The sequence below is a fragment of the Magnolia sinica genome, chromosome 10, assembly GCF_029962835.1.
Source record: "Magnolia sinica isolate HGM2019 chromosome 10, MsV1, whole genome shotgun sequence".
Classification (NCBI taxonomy): Eukaryota; Viridiplantae; Streptophyta; class Magnoliopsida; order Magnoliales; family Magnoliaceae; genus Magnolia; species Magnolia sinica.
In genome coordinates this window covers 83,036,324-83,059,678 of record NC_080582.1, presented here as the reverse complement: position 1 = coordinate 83,059,678, position 23,355 = coordinate 83,036,324, and the positions used below count along the sequence as shown (strand labels likewise).

Here is a 23,355-nt window from a genome sequence, read left to right as displayed (position 1 = left end):
TACATCAAGTTGAATTGAGTCAAGCTAGCCTTAGCTCGACTAGGCTCGGCCACTGGTTGACCTCAGTTTAAATTTGGTTTGGCTCGATCCTCGAGCTTGATTGGCCGGCTCGGCTCGGCTTGGTTAGCAGCTTGGGCTAGATCGGGTCGAGTTTGCCGTTGAGGCATTTCCATACTGGACTGCACTTACAAAATTTCTCTGTATGTGAAACAAAAGCAATAGTTTTTAGGTATTTTATCAAACACCTAAGCGACATAAAAATCAAGAAAAACCAAGAAAAAAAATGGTATTTATTTCATATACATACCTTCCTTACTACCAGCCATACTTCGTTGAGTCATTTTATCAAACACTTAGTGAGCAACATCAATGACAAAGCAACTGAGTCATCGAACTAGTTCGATCCAAGTTCAATTTGAGCTGGATTCGATGTGAGTCGAATCAAGGTAGGGCCTACTTGAACTCAGCTCGAACTCATTTTTTAGCTCAAAAAATGAGCTCGACTCGACTCAAATTCAGCTTCAAACCGAGTTGAATTGAGCTTTTTTGAATCGAGTTGACTAAGCTAACCGGCCTTGCCCGGTTTGCGTACACCCCTTCCTAACCTCTGATTCATGGGCTCTGGTTTATTGAAAAACGTCCATGGGATATAATTTTCATTTTTAACCTCCAATAGAAGTCCACCACCACAACACTAAGATAATCAATTAACTGTAATTTTGGGTTCACTGTTCATCTAAATCGAGGGGATAATTTTAATAGTTTAATTTAACTATTTTACGGCAGGTATGCAATTTCATAGTAACTTTTAAGTGTCCGTGTATCATCATCTACATAGTATTTGATACTCTGGCAGAGTGTGTGGAAGATAGGCAGGCACTTGTAGAAATTAGTTAAACTAAGCCGCCCAAATATATGGAACCCAGTGCGAATGTATCGTAGACCTAAAAAATAAGATTATCTGATCAGTTGACTATTGGATTGGTGGACAGTTTTTTTTGGATAGTTTTAAATGATAAATATACAATGCTCGGGTGCCCACAATCAAAGGTTAGGATTACGTGGGCATTGTGATGTTTTTAATGGCATTTATTCCATGACCATTTTTTAAAATTGTGGGGTAGTCTACTTTAGATTTGGATTTCCTTCATTTTTTGGGATCATGCCTTAAAATGAGCTAAAAAAGTTGATGAACTGTGTAGATGTACTAAAAATAAATCAAGGGTGGGCCCGTAGTCTAGGAAACACCCACCACGGTGTTACCCGCGTAACATCTGATCTGCTGATCCAAAACTTCCGTGGCCCCAAGAACTTTTGGACAGTGGAAATTTTAATCCCCACTTTGTGGTCTACTTGAACATTGGATGTGGTTCATTTTTGGGCCTATAACTTAAAATGACATGAAAAAATGGATGGACGGTTTGGATAAAACCCAAATATCACGATGGCTCCTCGCATAATCACGCGGTTTAATTTAAGTTAATACAGGCCACGTGTACAATTTCTGTTGGACGCGGATTTCCTGCGAAAGCCTTTCGCAGGAAGTTCCTGCGCTGGAAACCTGGGTGGGGCCAAAGTGATGTTTTTGAGAAATCCACCCGGGCCATCCGTTTTCCGAGATATTTTAGGATGATAGGCCAAAAATGAGCCGTATCCAATACTCAAGTGGACCTAAAATGTAATTATTGAAGGTACACAGTTGAAATATTTGTGGGCCACAGAAGTTTTGAATCAGGATAATATTTGTGTTTTCAGTTAATCCAAGTAGGAATTACGTTATCAATGGTATGGATGTCATGTAAACATCACTTTCTACTCCAGAAAGTTTTCAACGGTAAGAATTTTGCTACCCACCTTTTACTCTAGTGCGGCCCACTTGAGCCTTGGATCCTCCTTATTTTTGGTCTGAAATACTAAAATGAGCTCAGAAAATGGATGTACGGGATGGATTTCTTAAAAACATCACGTTGGGCCCCACCCAGTTTTCCAGCGCAGGAACTTCCTGCGAAAGGCTTTCCCAGGAAATCCGCGTCCGTGTTTGGGTATTATTCAAGCGTGAAAGGCTGCCTTCACATAAATCCTCTTTTGCTTTTTCATTTCCCACCAAAACGAGAGGAGGAGAAACCAAAAAGAAATAAACCAAAAAGATCCATGAATTTACCATAATACCTTCCTCAGCTGCTCGAGACTTCGCTCTAGCTGAAGATTCCTGCTCACCAGGTAATTCCTTCTTTCTAAATTCCATTTTTGTTCATCTTTTTTCTTTTTATTTCCTCCATTTTCTTTCCATCACATCTGCTTGTAATTCTCTCTGAGAGGGGTATTTTGGTAAATGAGAAAGTTCGGAGGACCTGGTTCCCCTTGAAGAGAACCTATTTTCGTTCTTCATTCAGCTTGTCAGCAGCCATAGGCCGAAGAAGGAAGTATAATCCTATCACTTTGGTATCAAAGCCAGCTGGAATGGCCGATTCACGAGCTTCCCAAGCTTCTGCAGATCCTAACATTCAGCAGGCACTTTCAGATATCATGCAGCGGCTCGCACATCTCGATAGCCGCTATGAGAAGATTTCCAATTCTCTGAAAAAAGGGGAAGGAAACTGTAGCCCCCGGCGATACTAGTGGATCCTCCCATTCGGGGTCCACGGGATCCATCTAGTCCAGAACCGTGAAGCTCAATTTCCCAAGCTTTGAAGGAGGTGACCCATCCGGGTGGATCTACCGAGCAGAACAATTCTTCGCCTATCATCACACACCAGCGGAGGAACCATTAGCCATCGCCTCATTTCATTTGTACGGTGATGGCTTGCAATGGTATCAGTGGTATGAAAAATCGCAAATCTATGTGTCCTGGAGAGAGTTCTTACTGGCTTTGAACGACTGATTTGGGCCTACCAAATATAAAAATCATGCTGGAGCCATCGCCAAGCTTTGCCAAACTTCCTCATTGCAAGAGTACCAAACCGAGTTCAAAAAGTCGGCCAATCAAACAGATGGGCTGACTGAAGCATTCCTTATTAGTTGCTTTGTATGCAGCCTACGAGATGATATCCGTTTGGATGTCTAGATGTTTCGATCCACCACCTTAACGCAGGCCATAGCCTTAGCTCGACTACAAGAAGAAAAGGTCGCTACACGACGCTGTTTAGGCCGACCTGACTTTAGAAAGCCATCGGCATCCACGACCATCAAAGAAAGTGAGCCCAAGGCACCGTTGCCTCCCATTAAACGGCTCACACCTGCTGAGGCTAAGGAGTGTCGCGATCGAGGACTCTGTTACAATTGCAATGAAAAATACCACCCCGAGCACCATTGCAAAGCCCAAAAGCTCTTCCTGATCGATGGACCGTGGGAGCCAACTCCTGACGACAACACTAAGGTTGCAAATGAGTTGGAGATCGGCCATGAATCCAGCAACCCACCAGAAATTTCACTTCAAGCTATAGCGGGTTCACCCACTCCTCAAACCATGCATGTTTGTGGATACTTATATCAAAGCCCGGTCACTGTACTTATTGATTCCGGTAGCACCCACAACTTTGTGGACACCGCTGCCATAAAAAAAGGTTGGGATCGTCGCTTCTACTGGAGATTCATTTAAAGTGATGGTTGCCAACGGTGATTGTCTGATGAGCTAAGACAAGTGCACGGGCCTATCACTGCGACTGCAAGACTTCATTGCTTCCACTGACAAGTGGACTAATTTCTATAAAAAGTAAACTAATTAGCAACATATGCACTGACAGGTGGACTAAATAGAAAATAATATCCTTATTCCCTAGCAACTACATTAACATTACTTGACTTGATTTATTCCATACGTGGCTTATTCAAACCACAACTCCTGTGCATATAACAATCCTTCCCCCTAGGGACTAACCTTGGCCTCAAGGTTGAAGTTTGGAAATTGTTTCCTAATAGATTTGTAACTCTCCCAAGTCGCTTCTTCGGGTGGAGAATCCTGCCATTGAATCAAAAGCTAATCAAAAGCTTGGTTATCGCCCTGTTATTTTTCTTCACCATCCGGCGCTTCATGGAGTCGTCTTGGCTCGACTCTAAAAAGAAAAGGCAAGTGCACGGGCCTATCACTGCGACTACAATACTTCATTGCCTCCACTGACTTCTATATACTTCCTCTAGGTAGATGCGACGCGGTTCTAAGAGCGCATTGGTTACAAACTCTTGGGCCAGTTTTATGTTATTTCATCCACATGTGGATGTAGTTCATTGTCAATGGACATGAATATACCATTAAGGGCATGATGCAATTGACACTCCAGTTGGTAGATGGTCCCACCTTTAATAAAAAAGCCAAGAAGGTAGGGTGGGGAATGGTGTTGCGTTTGTGTAGAGCATGGAAGGCATATCTGGCCCAACCCTACTAGCACCTGAGTTGAAGACTCTTTTGGACACCTATAAAGATGTCTTTATAGAGCCCATGGGGTTACCACCTCCTAGGTCCCATGACCACCAATTTTTGTTGATTAATGGGGCTCAACCTGTTAGTGTAAGGCCTTACTGCTACCTGCACTATCAGAAAAATGAGATCGAGCGACTGGTTCGAAAAATGTTGGTAGCCGACATAATTCAGCCGAGTACAAGCCCATACTCCTCTCTGGTACTTTTAGTACGCAAGGCAAATTGTAGTTGGCGATTATGCATTGATTATCGTGCCCCTAATAAAGTGACCATCAAGGACAAATACCCCATACCAGTCATTGATGAGCTGTTTGATGAACTTCATAAATCTCATTATTACACAAAGCTGGACTTGAGGGTCCGGGTATCATCAAATCCATGTTACAGAAAGGGACATTCCCAAAACAGCCTTCTGGACACACGAAGGGCATTATGAGTTTATGTTAATGTCATTCGGGCTCACTAATGTGCCATTGATATTTCAAAGCTTCATGAACGATATTTTTCGTCCTTACGGAAATTTGTATTGGTATTCTTTGACGATATTCTTGTATAAAGTAAAACATGACAGGAACACTTAAGGCAGGTGGCAATTGTTTTGGACATCTTGCGGGCCCGCCAGATGTATGAAAGGATTTCCAAATGTAGGTTCGGTCCATAGGAAGTAGAGTACTTGGGACATATAATATCCAATACCGGAGTAGCTGTGGAGCCAGGGAAAATCCAAGCTATGTTAAATTGGCCTAGACCCAACTCACCGAAAGCCTTACGAGGTTTTTTGGGTTTGACAGGCTATTATTGCTAGTTTATAAAAGGCTATGGTAAGATCGTAGGCCCACTCACCGCTTTGCTCAAGAACGACTCTTTTGGTTGGAATGAGCGAGCGGTCCAGACTTTCGCAAGCCTTAAAGAAGCTATGACAAGCCCACCTGTACTTGCCTTACCCGATTTCTCAAAACCCTTTATTGTAAAATGTGATGCGTCAAGTGGAGGGATTGGTGGAGTTTTAATGCTAGAAGGTTGTCCGATTGCCTTCACTAGCCAGGCACTACAAGGAAAAAGTCTAGCTTTGTCCACATATGAAAAGGAAATGCTAGCCTTGGCTCATGGAGTTAAAAAATGGAGAACATATTTACTTGGTCGATGATTCATTATTCGTACCGACCACAAAAGTTTAAGATATCTCCTGGAACAACAGATCGCCACTCCAGCTCAGCAAAAATGGCTCATCAAATTCATGGGATATGATTACAAAGTGGAGTACAAGAAGGGAATTAACAATGTTGCAATTTATGCTTTATCTTAGAAGGCATGAGGCAGGGGAACTCCAAGCCATATTCATGCCTGTTTCTGATTGGTTAGATGAAGTCAGGAAGGATTACCACAATGATCCAACCACTCATGATCTTATTAAACTTTGGAACAAAGGCCAGCTGGATACTCAGAGGTATGACATGCATGATGGGCTTCTATTTTACAAAGGACGTCTATTCATCGGTTCAGCTCAATCTAGATCAAAAGTAATGTTCGAGGTGCATTCTTCTCCCATGGCTGGTCATGTGGGGTATGATAAGATGTTGTAAAGAATCATGTGCCAGTTTTATTTACCAGGATTGAGAAAGTCAATAAAAGACTTCATCAGGGAATACAACATCTGTCAACAAAACAAATATGAGAATCTCCCTCCTACGGGTCTCCTCCAATCCTTGCCAATACTGGAGCGTATTTGGACCGACATTGCCATGGACTTTATTGAAGGACTTCCTCTCTCGCAGAATCAGTCTATGATCCTTGCGGTGATAGATCGACTATCAAAGTGTGCTCATTTTGTTGCACTTAGACACCCTTACTCGGCTAAATCAGTTGCACAAGCTTTCATGAACCACATATTTAAACTCCATGGGATGTTGTTATCTATAGTCAGTGACCGCGATCTGGTCTTCACCAATGCTTTTTGGTAGGAGTTATTTCGCTTGTAAGGAAGCCAACTACGCATGAGCTCATCATATCATCCCCAAACCGATGGCTAGTAAGAAGTTTGAATAGATGCCTTGAGGGGTATTTGCGTTGTTTTTATAGCCACAAGCCCAAGGAGTGGACTCGTTGGCTTCCATGGGTTGAGTGGTCATATAATACAACCACCCATTCAGCAACTAGGAAGACCCCCCTTTGAGGTTGTCTATGGAATTTCTCCTCCGTCACTCCTGAGTTACATACCAGGTATGACGAAGGTACAAGTTGTAGAGATTGAATTACAACAAGTGGATATTGTCCTACAAATCCTCAAGGATAATCTTGTCAAAGCATAGGATCAGATGAAGAAATTTGTTGATTCTCATCGTATAGATTGTGAATTTGAAGTAGGGGATTGGGTCTATCTCAAGCTACAACCTTATCGTCAAAGCACTGTTGCTCAACGTTGTTCTATGAAACTATCATCCAGGTTCTATGGCCCTTGCCAAGTTCTACGCTGCATTGGTCGAGTTGCTTACAAACTTGATCTACCTCAAGGGTCCAAAGTTCATCCAGTCTTTCAAGTGTCTCAGCTCAAACGGAAGATATGGTCAGTTGTCCAATTACAAACAACCCCGCGTACTTTGTTGTTCGAAGACTCTATTACCAAGGAGCCTAGGTGGGTTCTAGATCACTGGATGTTGAAGAAAAATAACAGGGCGATAATTGAGCTTTTAATTCAATGATGGGACTCTCCACTTGAAGAAGCAACTTGGGAGATTTACACATTTATTAGGGAACAATTTTCAAACTTCAACCTTGAGGACAAGGTTGGTCCCTAGGGGGAAGGATTGTTATATGCACATGAGTTGTGGTTTGAATAAGTCAAGTCAAGTGATGTTAGGGTGGTTGCTAAGGAATAAAGATATTAATTTCTGTTTAGTCCACCTATCAATGCATATGTTGTTGGTTAGTTTACTTTTTAGGGAGATTAGTCCACTTGTGAGTGGAGGTTGTTAAGCTCTTGTGTATTTAAATCAAGCCAGTGAATGAGAAACGGACATGGGAAAAATTAACTCTCTTTATGAGAAGTCTGGAGGACCCGGTTCCCCTCGAAGAGAACCTATTTTCGTTCTTCATTCGGCTTGTCAACAGCCATAGGCTGAAGAAGGAAGTCTATTCTTATCAGTCACACGTGTGGAGAACCTGGCTGTTCATCGAGCAGGCCATCGTTGAATGGATGGCAGCCTATAAATCAGGTCGGCACACTCATTGGGCGGGCCGCGAATGTGGACCGAATTGTTCATATTCTGTATGTGTGGTCCTACGAACTCCCCCAAAGATTGTGGCCTTTACTTAGCTAGTTGGAAGGGAAATGGTCTTGACTATTGATAATCTTCAGAAACGAGCTATGATGTTCTCTCTCTCTCTCTAAAAAGAAAAAGAAAAGAAGAAAAAAAGAGCAATTATGTTACCTAATGTGTATGGCAAACATTGAATTGGTTAATCGTCTATTCATTTTGTTTCTGATCACATACCAAGTTTGGAGTGATTTGTAGGAGTGTTCGCATTTCATGGGATATGCTAAGTTCAATTGGTAGCCATCTTTTGGCATGGCGTGGGGATTAGGAAGTAGGTGAGGGCAATATGGAATCTAAGTTTGTTGCCGGCCTTATGGGTGATGTGGGAAGAAAGGAATGGGAGATGCTTTTGAAATGCAAGCAATAATGTCGAGCGTGTTTTCATGATAGTGAAGGGTTTGTTATTGAATGGGCTTCATGTATTGAAGGGTTGAAAGACTGTAATTTTCCTTTTTTAGGTTGTAGCTTTGTGCCACTTCGACGCTTTTCTTAATAAAATTTCAGTTACCTTTCAAAAAATAAAAATCCCACCCAACAAAATAGGTGCTAGAATGTTGACTCAGCAAAAACTAATCCTATTGGTTTTTGGTAGACTTGATCGAGAAAGCAAGCTTGAAACTTGCCCTTTTTGGAAACCCCCTTTTGAGCAAGTGTTTCCAAAAGGGCTTAATGCCAGTCCAATTTGGAAAGTCATAGTCTATAAGAGGGATTTCAACAATAGAACACAAAAAATCTTTAAAAGATGCCATGAAAAGTCCATCGAGGAGTAGCCATGCATTGATTGACAACATGGACAACATGTGGTGAAAATTTGACTTAAAATGGAATGTTAGAAGTGATACTAACGAGCAAGTTTTCATTAAATGATTTTTCTTGCTATTTATGACTGAGGAACCTTTGTGGTTGCTTGCATTTGTGGAATTGATAGATCTATGTAGACCTCTTTTCCTTCCATAAACTTTCTCATAACTCACCACTGTACTTATCTTTACATAGTTGGTTTATAGATGTATGGTTGTCATTTACTCTTCTCTTCACATTCTCCAATCAAGGTTGAGTTTGGGCTGTTCTGCCTAGAGTTGGACATGAACCGAGCTAGCTCGGTTAACTTGCTTGACTCGGCTCGGATAAGCTTGACTTGGCTTGGCTTGAAAGCTGGGTTCGGGCCGAGCTAACTGTTAATTGAGCTCAAAAAAATTTCGAGTCGAGCTCGAGTTGGCCTAAGCTCAACTCTACTCAACTGGAAGCTCGACCCCAACTCGACTCGACTCGACTTAGATCGGATGGACGGAAGAGATTAAATGCGAGTGCGCTGTTGGTGCGAGAGGGGGTTTCGTGCATGAGTAGAATAGTTAGAGAGAGAAATTCTCTCTCGCACGTTTCACGTGAGGGATTTACCCTCTCAAAAAATCCCCCGAGCGGCTTCTTCTCTCCATCCAACCGAACATCTTCCATCTCCGGTTGTGCTATCTCCGCCAAAAGGACATCTGATCTCTCTCTCTCACTATGCACTGGTTAGGGCTTCCTTCATTTGTGGATTAACAAGTCTCCTGCTGAGGGCTTCTTCCCATGATGATGGTGGAATCAATTTTTGATTTGGTCTAATTAGATTTTTTTTTAATGGTTTTTCAATAAAACAGCTTTGGGTTTGAGATTCTTCCTCTTTTTTTTTTTTTCTTTCTATTTTGGGATAAACAAGATTCAAAAATGAATGGATTTTACAATATGGTGTAATTAAAAGAATGGATTTTACAATCTGGTGTAATTAAAAGAATGGATTTAAGAGACGAGTTTGTAAAAGAATGGATTTTACAATCTGGTCTCATTAGTTTGTAAAATTATTATTTTTTTTTTTTCTGCATGTCTATTTTCTAGGGTTTTTGTAAAATCTATTTTGGTCCGTATCTGTAAAATCTGATTTAAGAACATATGTCCATTTTCTAGGGTTTTTATTTATTGGCATTAGCTTTTCCCATATGAGAATATAGATGATGTTGGTATGGGCCAGCACCCCAACCGTGAATGCACCGTTACACCGATATTTATCGATCTCCCGACTTAGCTATAGAACTATTGTTCCGTCTTTGGCCAACAGCTTAAGCTTTTAACTCAACTGGTTGGAACAGTGGGGTTGAGGTCCTAACAGATGATGACATCTATGATGCCTTATTTTTATTTTTATTTAAAAATTCCTGTAGAAACTCGAACTCGGCTCGAGCTACTGATCGAGCCAAGCCGAGTCGAGCTGGCCAGTACGGCTCGAGGACCGAGCCAAGCCGAGGTAAGCTGCTGGCTGAACCGAGTCGAGCTTGGCACGTTTTGGCTTGGTGTCCGGCTCTATTTCTGCCTACTATCCATGAGTAAAATTTCTAAGAGCATTTGGCTCCTTGTATTTTCATGACTTGCTTCAAATTGGAGACTCTAATAAAATTAGAGTATTTCTTTGTAGCAATCAAGCCTAATCACAGGGGAAAATTCTCTTATTGAGTTGAAGTAACTTAAAAAAAAAAAAAAAAAAACCTACCCCAAAAACCTTGATTAAAAATTTCAGGGATTAAAAAGCAAAAAAAGGAAAAAGAAAAAAAGAACAAAGAAAAAAGATGAACTTTAAGAAGTTCCTGTTGAAAAGATAAATGGAAAGTCTGATGATGCCAGTCTCAAATTTCTTCTTCACTTCCATATGGTGATTTTTTTCCCGTCATCTAATCTTGTACAAGACATGAGCTCATTCGCGCCCATGCATGCGCCCGCACACAGACACGTACATACATACATCTTGGGAGTTCACAACATCTTGGAAGTTGTGAACTCCCAAGATGCAGTTTGTCATCCACCATCTCAAACCTGATCTTTTAAATATTTGTGTTGTTCTTGTTCATGACATCTTGTGATTGAATCATTTCACCAGCGATCAGGTTCCAAGTCTAACCAGGCTGAATTTTTACCGGGTCCTGTCTAGCACTTATTCCCATGTGGCCCCTTTCTGTTTGAATTACCAATCCAATCAAATTGCATTTTCTTTTCCTGCTACAGCACATGTATGTCAAGGTTTTCATAATGCGCAATTTAGTTATCTACATGAGTGGAAGTTTTCCAGCCATATAAATGATTACTCTCTTTTTTTGGGAAGGCTATTTATAATGTTCTTGCTTTCTTGAATATCATGAGAATGCAATACCATCCTACGGTTAGAAACTAATTATATAAATGTTTCCTAGTTCAACAGGAATATCCCTTTCTGAAGAAATCTGAAGCTAAGTTCACAGCATGGACATCATCTCTCAGCTGCAAGAACAAGTCAACACAGTTGCAGCTCTTGCCTTCAATACCTTTGGAACGCTACAAAGAGATGCCCCGCCAGTTCGACTTTCTGCAAATTATCCTGAACCAGCTGCTAAATCCTCAGAGGATGCAATCAATGTAGCAGAGCAACCCAAGGCCATGAGTGCTGCTCTCGTTCAAGCTGCAAAGCAGGTTTTAACTTTCGGCACTTTAGTAGATGTCTTAAAATGTGAAATATTTGAACATCAGCAATTAATCAGTATTTTTATACTAATATTAGCCACGATTCAGTTCTTGACTGTTCTTTGGTTGCTTTTGCCTGCCCAGATTAGCAATGTTGCACATATTGTATCATGGGCTAGACTGCCATGTGCATTTCCACCATTTTTCTAAATGGTGGTGACATGGTTTTGAATATTGTTATCGTATTGGGCAGTACGGCCATATCATATCCATATCGGCCTAATACGATACGCAATATGGGGCTGAAATGGCCCACCCTAAGGAAAAAAGACGACACCCCCTCCCCCCCCCCCAAAAAAAAAAACCCACACACACACACACACACACACCAATCCCATCATTTCAACCATGGTGAAAGCTTAGAGAGTCATTTTAGACTTAGATCTATGCCTATTTTGGGGAACAAAACTATGAAATCCGTAAAAGAGAAATAAATATTATAACAGAAAATAGAGACACAAAGATGAGAAAATAAGGGAGACGAAGAGAAGTGAATAGAGGGAAAGGGAGAAGAAGAGAGGTGGATTGCTATTCTACTAAGAGCCTCCACGTGCCCCCTCTCTTATATTTTATTAGGGCTTCAGTAATAAAAAAGGTAAAATTGAAATTATGCCCCTTTGCTTAGGCAATGACAAAGTCTTAAGCAATGGACCCAAATACCACCAAAACCCATACAATAAGGCCCAATTAACACTCCATACGCTACCACTATGTTTTGACAGATTTAAGATTCACCCTCAAGCTGAACCATGATATCAAACATGACTAGCTTGGATATAATTTTTTTTGTTTTTTTCAAATTGAGACTTCCCAAGAATGTTGGTGAATAAATCTGCAACCTGTTTGGGAGGAGTTATACGAAGTATGGATTTCCTTTTGAGAGACCTTATCTCAAATGAAATGGCAATTAACCACTATATGCTTTGTTCTCTCATGGAATATTGGATTGTTGACAATACGAATAACGGCTTGATTGTCACAATGTAAAAGCATTGGACCTTCTTTTGAGTATCAAGCTGGATTCTTCTTCTGCTGATCATATCAAGTGGAGATGGGATAAGTTGGGTGTGTTTTCTGTTAAGTCCCTACATAAGAAGCTATCCATATCCCCTATCTCGCTTTCTCCTCCGTCTTCCCTTATTTGGCGATGTGGGGCCCCCCCACAAAATTTCTGGTGTTCGGCTGGCTCGTGGGGCAAAAAAAAAGTTCTGACGATTGATAATTTGAAAAAAAGGGGGAATGCCGATTGTCAATATCTGCTTCTGCTGCATGAAGGGAGAGGAAACTATCGATCATCTCCTCCTCCACTGTTCGTTCATAGCGTCCGTGTGGGCAGATTTTTTGCATTGCTTCAGGATTAGCTGGTGTCTTCCGGGCTCGGTTGATCTCCTTCTTCACGCCTGGTATGGGGTCAGCCTGGGCAAGTGGTTAAAGCGTCTATGGAGAATGTCGATTCTAGCAATCTGGTGGGCAGTTTGGACAGAAAGAAACAACAGATGCTTTGAAAACATCTCAAAACCGGTGAACAGTATTACCGCTTATGCTAAACGTTTGCTTGTAGAGTGGGCTGCGTCTGATTTGACTCTTAGAAATTTTGATTTTTCCTTTTTATCAATGCTGTAGGGTCCACCTTCTCGGTGGCCCGTCTCTTTTGCGGGAAGGTTCCCTTGTCTTTGTTCTTTTTTTTCCTGTTTTTTTCTTGTCTTTGTTTTCTTCTTTTCCTTTCTAATGAAATCTCAGTGATCTTTCAAAAAAAAAAGCATTGGACCTTGCACAACGAACCCTAATTCTTTAAGAGATTATGAGCCAAACAAGTTTATAAGTTGTGTGTGCCATTGATCTATATTTTGCCTCAACACTTTACCTGACAACCACATTTTGTTTCTTACTTGTTTAGGTGTGGTAACCACTAGTATACTGTCTGTCATATCTTGACCCTACATAACTTATATCGAAATAACCTGCTATCTAGAGATAACCACGAAACCCAAACAGGATACCTATCCTAGGCGTACCCTTCAAGTACTAGAGAATTCTCACAACTACAATTAAATGGGGTGTTCTTGGACTTTGTACAAATCGATTAACAATGCTTACAGAGAAAGTAATATCTAGTCCTGTAACGGTCAAATAGATAAGGTTAACGACAAATCCTCTTTACATACCAGGATCTGCCAATAAATGTCTGTCTTTAGGCTCAAGTGATGGGGATCCATCAGTGTCATCGCAAGTTTGGCACCCAGCATGCCTTTTTCTTCCAACAAGTCACAAATATATTTTCTGTGACATGGATTTATTCTAGCTTTGGATCTCACTACTTTAATGCCTTGGAAATATTGAAGAAGGTCAAAATCTTTGATTTGAAATTAAGATTAAAGATGCGACTTTATCTTCACAATACCCTCTCCAAGTAATCACCTGTCATTATAATGTCATTCACATTCACAACAAGTATAATATAGCCAAATTTAGCATGTTTTTAGAAAACAGAGTGATCTACTTTACTCTTTAATCCATATGACACCACCACACTATTGAATTTTTCAAGGCCCATGGCAATTGCTTCAATCCATATATAGGCTTAGTTTGCAGACTTTAATGGACTTCCCCTGAGTGACATACCTAGGTGGTTGCTCTATATAGACTTCTTCGTGTAATTCTTTATGTAGAAATGCATTCTTTACATCTAGCTAAAAGAGGAGTCAATCACGATTTACAACTATAGATATAACCACTTGAAATGAATTAAGCTTGGCCACCAATGAAAAGATATCTGGATAATATGCTCCATAAACGAAATTGTACCCCTTGGCAATCACCCTGGTTTTGTAACGATCAATTGATCCATCAGGAAGATATTTTACTGTGTAAAAACATCTACACTTTGCTAGTGTCTTACTTGATTGCAGGTCAATTAGGTACAGATACGTTGGACGAGCAAGAGTAAATTTTTGATAATCTGTAGACAAGTGGTTAGAGGCAACAAAGTTAGAGATTGGATGAGAAACATAGAACCACAATGGGAAGATTATTGATAACTTTTGTAGACTCAGAAAGAGTGAGAACCTCATTAGGCGTAGTAGCCGATGGTGTGGATTGAAAGGGAATAGACTGTGTTACTTGGTCTTTTCTCTTCTTTCAATAATATGTTTTCACGACATCCTTTGAGGTGGTGATTTCTTAACAACAAATTTTGAAGGAAAAATATTAGGTAAATGAACTTCCACGGGTGTGACTTTTGCAATCCATTTGGTTTTACCTTAGAAAGGGACTTTTTTAAAGAATGTAACATTAGCTGTCACAAAGTGTTTTTTGAGTGAAGGACAATATCATCACTAACCTTTTTTTATTACGAGAAATCCCAGAAAAATGCATTTAACTGAGTGGGGTGCAAGTTTATCTTGACCACATCCAAGAAGATGGACAAAGCAAATACAACCAAACACTTTGGGAGGCACCGAAAATATTGGTCGATCAAGGAATAACCATAAGAATGGAGTTTTGCCATTTAAATTGATGAGGGCATCTAATTTATGAAATGACATGTGGTAAGAATTGCATAATCCCAATAAGATCGTGGGATATTAATTTCTAATAACAAAGTACGAGTAACCTCAATTAGATGTCTACTCTTGCGCTTAACTACCCCATTCTGTTGAGGTGTATGAGCACACGATATCTAATGGATAATACATTGACTTTGTACATAGGTTGGAGAGTTCCAAGAGATAACTTTTAAAGAATAAAGTAATTAAAACCTAACAAACTAGGGGCGCGAGCTGGTCCCCACACATCACAATGAAATCATTTAAGTGGAATATCACTCATAATATCGACTGTAGATTAAAAAAAATAAAATGAGTTCTATGACGTTTACTCAGCCAGTACGTTTTATACTCTATATTCGACATTTTCGTAAGGTATGGAATAGGAGTTTGTAATTCTAGAGAGATGGAAGAAAAAAAGGAACTGTGATTACCAGATATGATTAAACTTACTAAAATTGATGACCTAGGGAGAAGGAGATGCCAAGAGGCACGTTTTACCTGCTTGAGAAATGTGGTTGTAGAAGTGGAAGGAGTATTGTTGGACATAGAGCCACTGGACGAGAAATTATATATATTTTTCTTGTGATAGTGTTATACTAATTTGATCACCACCAGCATTTGATGCAAAAGTGGTGGGTCTATTGTCAACATAAACATTGTCTGCTAGAAGAGTTTGATTAGCTTCCGAAGCCTTTTTATGGAGATCCCAACAAAAGTCCACATTGTGATTTGTTCAATTGCAGTGAGTGCATATGTGGTCTCCTCTGCCAACACGGCCACCTCTACCTCCCATTGGCAACCTACCGCCTCCGCCACCGTGATACATACCATGACCTATCCGACCTCTCGGCTTTCACATACAATGGTGAAACTAGATGAAGAAGCCAATACAACCTAATCAGACTCATTCACATGAGCATTGTCAGAGTAATTTGCAAGAGAGACTCTCTGAAGCCTAGCATAGACTTCGACAACTGAAGGGATTGACTTGCCACTCAAAATTTGATCTTTAGACGACTGATATTCTTTTGCCAACCCAACAAAAGTTTCACCACTTTTATATCCTTCAACTGCTTCTTCACGAGAGCATATCGAAAGCTCTTCCTACATGTTAGTTAGTTTAGCAAAATACTCCCCAAGGGACTTGTCTCCCTTTTGGAATGAGAAAATCTTCTCATACAAATGATAGACCCGTGAGATATTCTGCTTTGAGGAGTACATCTTTTTTACGGTATCCCAAACATCTTTCGTAGTGTTCTTGAACACCAAATTAGAGCGCACCTAGGGTTCCTTGCTGTTTCATAGCCATGATCTGATCTGGGCATTATCACGCATCCACTCTCTATGTCTAGAATCAGATTACTTTGATTTAGATTCCGTGAGGAATTAATCATTTTCTTGGGCTAAAAGAAATACTTCAACTGATTTAGCCCAGTGAAGATAATTTTTCCCATTCAACTTCATGGATGTTATGGCTGCATTAAACAATGGTCCAAACAATTCTCCTAGTGCCCAAGGACCACTAACCACGCTTTTCAGCTCCATAGCCACCTTTGAACTGATTTACTTCGACTTATACAGAAAAACACTACTGTATAACTTCATTCATACACAGCCACACCTCTTAACTATACCACATAAAAATTCCAGCCTCTCATCAACTAGAACTCACTTCACAATCATTCGTATGTTCCACATAACATAACGGATAGATGAAACTATCAAAATACTTCTTCCAACACAAAGTGACAGAAGAAAAACAACTTAGGCATCACCTTAATAGAAAAATCCGCCAGCTTTCATTTTCATGGCGAGGCTCCTATGCTCCCTTTTTTTAGCAATTCCCTTTACTTGAAGAACAACACAGAAAACATGTCGTCTTCTGCATGAAGCCAACAAGGAAGACTATTTCCTTAAGGTCCAATCAGCACTCTAGGGTTTGGAGATCCTCCAATCTTGATCTAGAAATTGGGGATTTGAAAAGAGAATATTTGGGACCCAAATCACTCTCAACCTTGCTCTGATAACATGTGAAATGTGTAAAGAGAAATATTATAATAGGAAATAGAGAAGAAAGATGAGAAATTAACGAAAAGAAGAGAAGAGAAAAGAGGAAAAGGGAGAAGAAGAGAGGTGGATGGCTGCACTGCTGAGAGCCTCCACATGCCCCCTCTCTTATATTTTATTAGGCTTCACTAATAAAAAAGGTTAAATTACACGAATGCCCCTCTTGCTTCAGCAATGACTTAAAGTCTTAAAAGCAGTGTGCCCAAACCCCATAGACGACCCATATAATAAGGTCCAATTAACACTCCATAGACGACCCATAGAATAAGGTCCAATTAACACTCCATAGACAACCACTTTATGTTTTGACAGATTTAACAAAAACAAATGATTTGAGTGGGATTTGACGAATCAAACTGGTGACCATTATGGGAAAATTGGAAAAAAAGAAAAGAAAAAGGGTAAACATTCTCCTTCTTCTCATGTTTTAATCTTATTTTTGCTGTATTTCAATGTGGTGAGACTTGCTTCACCTTTATGCTTGGTTTGTGTTCAATTAAAGCCAATTTGGTTGCCTTTCAACAAGTCAAGCTGACAGACGACGTTCTTATCAAAGAATGGTCTGATACACCATTATATACAAGTCTGAAAGATTACAAAGAAGATAATTTCTTTAATTCTTTGGTTTAAATAATTGATTCGTTAGTTAAAATCAATAGTTTTAGACATTACTCACAAATGATTCAGTCATTAGTTAAAATCATCTCTTACATGTTGCATTGCTGATCAAGCAGCCCACTTTCTAAAATCTGTAGTGATAACTTCTCTCTGTGATTAGAATATAAGACTACTGAGTACCAAGACAGTCAAGCATTTCACAGCATCCAATACTTAATGATATTACACTAATGTTGGAATGATGTAAAGCTTCAACATACTCATGGAGCAAAGGTACCCATTTACTTGCAGTTTGATGTGCTTGTCACGGCACTGCCATTGGCAGAGGGAGGTGAGGAGGAACAATTGAAAAGGATTGCAGAACTCGAGGTACACTGATCTATATTTTGCTTTTTACTAGACCTATCAGAGTTAAGTTTAAGGGTGCATTTGGTAACACCACGAGAAGCTACTTCTGGCAGCTTCTCTTACAAAAATAGAAGCTATTCTAAACTTTAGCTTCTATTTTGTAAACCAAAAGCACCCTAAGGCTGCATCTGAATACACAATTGGATTGAATTATGAACATCTAGTTTAATGAAGAGGCAGTGACAAAGTTACTTCCCGAGTTTGAGCCCATAGATCAATGGTAGACGGCATGTTTCAACATTGAGGTCTCGGGTTTGAGTCCAGCTCACATATAAAAAAAATTAAGATACTTCCTATTGTGCTCAGGGAAGGTTGCCGTCCTCAACTTGCAGTTTTGTTCCTTTTCAAGTCCAGCTTGAAGTAACATGATTGCAATTTGGAGTCCAGCCACTTGACTGGAATGCTTGAGGAAGGAAATTAGAATTTGGTTTTCTCTACTTATTATACTAATTATTCAATTCAATTGGATTGTGCATCCAGAAGCACCCTAAGTGTTTATTGCCTCAAGTTAAATAAGATGCAACACCTGCCCTTTTCCTACCAATATAATTTTGCTCGAACTTAAAATCTCTTCATATGAACTTTCCTAAATATACAGGCGGAAAATGAAGCAGTAGGACAAGAGCTTCAGAAGCAATTGGAGTATGCAGGTGATCATTCTGGTCTTTTCTTCCAGAACGTTTAGTTAATAATGTGTAGTTAGTGATCAAGTTGACAACATGATGGACTGTGTTGGTTTGGGCCCAGTTTTTGAACTCGATATGGCTGGACCTATTAAATATTTTGAGTTTGTTTGGTTGCGGCTGGCCCATTTAGAACCCTTGTTATCAATAGGTAAAGATTTCATGCCTCATTTTGCCTTTGCTGTGATTTAATATTATTTCCACATATTGTGCAAAGTGATGAGGGAGCTCCTCAATTCCCCCCATGATTGACCTAAGGTTTCATAGTGACCTTTTTGAGCAATCAAGCCCTTGATCCCCTTCATCGCTAGTTTGATGTGTGCTTCGCTAAGTCCCCATGTACCTCGTCATGTGACCAATCACCCCAACTTGGTGTGTATTTTGGACGTCTGAGCCATGCACTGGGCAGACCCAGTTTGTAGAACCTGCCCAAGAGTCACGTCCGATCAAGTCATTTGGAGATCACTTGTGTGTTAACAATGGAAATCCACAATCGACCTTCATGTATGACTTGCCTGATGAGTGGACATCCATGATCACCCAATGCACCGGTCGGTTTCCACACACTTTGAGGCATGTGTGGGTTTGACAACACTATTTTAATATATAGTTTGTAATTGGTAAGAAAGGCCAAATAAGTAGTAGTCTCTCACCACTCGAAATGTGGGAACTTTTTCAAGTAAGAATGTAGAGTTGGCGGAATGTGGATATAATGAAAAGTAGTGATGTGGACATCAGTGGTGCACCCTTTAGAGTGTACTAGAGGAGGAGGCGTCATCGGTAGAGTATCAGAGCGGAGGAGTTGATGTGGATGGACGTTGGGTCCATCGGACCCATTTTCTGACACGCTACGAGTGTAGGAGCGGCATGATTGCACCTTAACTATAGATCCATGGGTCAGATTTCACACCCTATCACACAAGTGTTTTAGTTTTAGGTGTTTTTGTTTTATTTTTTTTCCTTGTTTCAGGAGCTTTAATGCACTTTCTTTATTTTTTTTGTCTTATTGTTATTTTTCTTGTTTTCAGGGACTTTAGTGTACTTTTACTTTTTCCATAGCTTATATATACGTTGTGAAAAACCCTATTTTCATTTTTATTGAATGAATAGAAATTTGTATCTTTTATTCCTCTTTATTCAAGAGATTAGAGTTTCAAGATTGACCCTTGGTGTTGAGGATTCTACCCCGATTTCAGGTTTCCTTCATTCTAGATCTTCGAGGTGCTGGAAAAAGTAAGAATCATCCTCCTTTTTTTTTTTGATAACAAAAGGACCTGTACTTTCTTCATCTCGAACCTTTCATTCTTCACCCATTTTGTTCATCTTTGGATATCCCTTTCTAGTTTGAATAGAAAAGAGGGATGATTAGTCAGTAAAATCAGATCCAAACTTGACCGTGGATTGACTTATACTAGATCTGAGATATCCTCATATCCCTAGGTCCTCCCTTTTTACTGTTTACGTGATTTTGTGCTAAGGGGCATGATCCTGACGAAATGACCTCATCTTTGTGTTGAAATTTACCTAATTTCTTTGATTGGAAACGGTTAGTTGATTCGTGTATTTATTTGAACGTTCTTTAACCTGATTATACATCCATCTAGGATTAGGTCATCACATGTCCCTGCATCAAGTAGAGTTAATAAGCTTGTAGGAAATGAAGTGGAAAAGAGGCAATGGCTATAAATTGTTGCTGAAAGATGATACTAGGAATGGGAAGGATAGTTGTCAAGTAAGAATGTAGAGTTGGTGAATACAATGAAAAGTAGACTGAATAAGCTTGGAGGAAATGAATCGGAAAACAGATAATGCTAAAAAGATTGGGGATGCACTAATGAGTATTTGTGGATAAAGATATGAAGGATAGAAGAGATTAAGAGAATGGGGGATGGACTTACAGCAGTTATTGATTCTGGTAAGGTGATGATATCATTAGTGCACATGCACCTCAGGTGGAGCAAGAAGAAAGTATTAAAATACTGTTTTGTGACATGTTGGATGAGATATTACAAGGTTTACCAATTGGGTAAAGGTATGTAGTTGGAAGCTTAAATGGACATTTACGAGAGGATAGTAGGTGGCAGTTATGAGTGGGTGAGTGTGGTATATGGGTTTGGGATAAAAATAAGTTGGGAGATAAGAATCTTGAGTTTGCAATGATTCTTGAGTAACTGATACTTATTTTAGAAAGATAGATGGATATTTGAAATTTTTTAAGAGAAGACCACTCGTATATAAATAGACCTTATTTTAAAAAGATAGATGGACATTTGAAATTTTTGAGAGAAGACCACTCGTATATAAATAGGCCTTTTCCTTCTTGGATGGGTCAAAATCCAAGGATTGTAAAGTTATACCAGGTAAATTTCTGATTGTGGTACATAGGCTAGTGGTCCTAGATCTGTGCATTAAGAGCCGTAAAGAGGAGGTGAGAATAGTTGTCCAAGAATAAGACGTGGAACTTCAAAGGGTAAGTATTATGGGGAGAGTGGTACTGGTACCAGCGTAAGCTTACAGTGGCACCAGGCAGACACGGGCCCAGTGATGTGTTCATGGAATCCAAGCCGTCCATGAGATGTGTCACCTTAAGCCTCCAGATCCCAAAAATCAGTTGGATCCAAAACTCAGATGGGCTACAGAAAAGGAACATATTGAGAGGAAACACCCATTGGTGATTAGATTGGGGGATCCACGTGTTGTATATATATGATCAAGGCCATTCATACACTTCATCCATTCCAGATGAAAGGTCAAGCCAAAATTTAGGCTGTTCCGCGACTCAGCTGGGGCACCTGTAACAAAAAGGGAGTAAAAGCAGTACGACCAGTGTAAAAAGCATATGATGAATTGTACAACAGGTTAAGCACTAGCAAGGGGAAAAATATACCTAGAAAAGTGAGACGTTTTTTACTCATACCATACATTTTGCTTTCCCATATATGGCTTTGATTATCTAGTCATTGTTATTTTGGTTCATGTGCAATCTACAACACCACTCATCAAATGGTCTTTGTTGATGATTGGACTCCATTGGGTCCGAGGGAATTGCATCTGTGTATGTGTATCTCATACTCAGTGGTTTGTCTGCAACTGCCTCTCCATTACCCTCCTTTGCTTGCATGTATTAGTTGGTCATGGGTTTAGTACTGGGTGGGACCGTGTCCGTAGACAACTGTTGTGAGTATAGCCTCTGCCGTGGTCATGCCTAAGCCCGGTAAAACAGTTAGGTTGATGCCTGGTGGGCAGTGGATTTGTAGAACTTTGGCCCAGTCTACTCCAACCCCGAATTGCTTGGAAGATAAGATGAGTAGAGATGAGAACAGTATAGCTTGAAGAACTCTCTGGTCTGGCTGGGTGGTGGGACTCAAATATCACAGAGGTTTAAGCATGTAGGGAGGTCCTTGAGAGTCCTTAACCAAAATCGGAAGGCTTATAATTCAAGGGGACTCCAAACACTTGTTGGGCTTCCAAGGAGTGCACTCCAAATGATCAAAGCTTCCAACATCTTTAATGAAATTCACGAATTCTCTTCTTTATCCTTTCAGAAAGTTAAATTGTTAAAAAAAGAACAGGCAGGGTCAGGCATGCTTTTTTGTTCTTTTGATTTTATTGGGAACGGAAGACAAGGAACCAACTCCAACTTAGCTAATGAATTGTGTGGTGTTTCTGTTACCAGAACAGGAATTAAAGCAGGTCCAGGAGCTGTTTAACCAAGCGGCAGACAACTGTTTGAACTTGAAGAAACCTGACTGATTATTGACATGTACGGTGGGCGTGATTTCAGAATTTTATCAGTGTTCAGACTCCACGGTAATCTCTAGAATGATGTGATTCTTGCTTCTTTCTTGTTATTCTCTTCTTCTTTTTTCTCCCTAATGTTCTTGTGAAGATTGACATGGTGTTGTATACTTTGGAAATGGCATTTCGAATTGTCTTTGAGGCCTTGTTCATAGTTCTAAAACTCGGCAACTTGACTTGGTACCCGACCAAGTCAACTCGACTCGGCTGCAAATCGAACCGAATCACTACAAAATTCGTTGGTGAGCTTGACTTAATTCAGACTCAGCATGATTCATTCAGTCAGCTTGCCTACTCGGTGGTAGGATTCAAACTCACCACTCCTGGCACTTTGGGACAATGTCTCCCAGCAAGCTAATGTTGCTTTGGCAATTAGATGTCCTTTTTCATACCAATATCATTCTAAGTACCTATTACTAGTAAAATCTTATTTATAATTTAATTCTTAAATATCACCTCTCAAAAAAGAAAAAGAAAAAAAAGAGTTGAGTCAAGTCAGGTCTTCGAGTTAGCCCAACCTGTCTAGATATTGAGTTGATTTTTCAAGTTTTTATACTAGGGCTGCATTTGGATGCCCCATGAAATTGCATTTGACAGGATGTTTTTCTGTCAAAGCCAGGTGGAAAGTCTTCTATGTGATGCAGTTCCTCTTTATGATGCCCCTAAAGAGGAATTATAGGATGTGTGACCCATGTCTTACTGAAGTACATGTAGGATTTCATTTCTGATTGGTGGAGCCCATCGCTCTGTAACCCTGACTGTTGGTCTATCGCACCCCACCATGGTTGCACCATGCTCCAAAAATCTCCTGGACCAGAAGATCCCAGTGACTGAACTTTGGATGTTGTCGGGTTGTGGACTGTTGTCTTAACCATCACAAATTAGAAAGGTTGGGTGACTTTGTTTTAAACTTGTTGGGCACTTGGGGCTCACAGAAAACAGAACCCAACAAGATCAATGATTTAAGCTCTGCCTGCC

General features: G+C 40.1%; 1 protein-coding gene across 3 annotated transcripts; it reads left to right on the top strand.

Moving 5' to 3' along the window:
- The first annotated feature begins 2,061 nt into the window (after positions 1 to 2,061).
- LOC131217188 (mediator of RNA polymerase II transcription subunit 21) lies at positions 2,062 to 22,515 on the top strand. Of its 3 annotated transcripts, none has more exons than XM_058212002.1 (5): positions 2,062 to 2,220; positions 10,949 to 11,204; positions 17,780 to 17,857; positions 18,495 to 18,546; positions 22,261 to 22,515. In XM_058212002.1, the coding sequence occupies exons 2-5, from the start codon at positions 10,998 to 11,000 to the stop codon at positions 22,287 to 22,289; spliced, it is 366 nt and encodes a 121-aa protein (XP_058067985.1). In that variant the 5' UTR covers positions 2,062 to 2,220; positions 10,949 to 10,997; the 3' UTR covers positions 22,290 to 22,515. The 3 variants fall into 3 exon arrangements, with proteins under 3 accessions (XP_058067985.1, XP_058067982.1, XP_058067983.1); XM_058211999.1 differs by having other exon boundaries at positions 22,256 to 22,515; XM_058212000.1 differs by having other exon boundaries at positions 2,063 to 2,220; positions 10,957 to 11,204; positions 22,256 to 22,515.
- Positions 22,516 to 23,355: the final 840 nt, after the last annotated feature.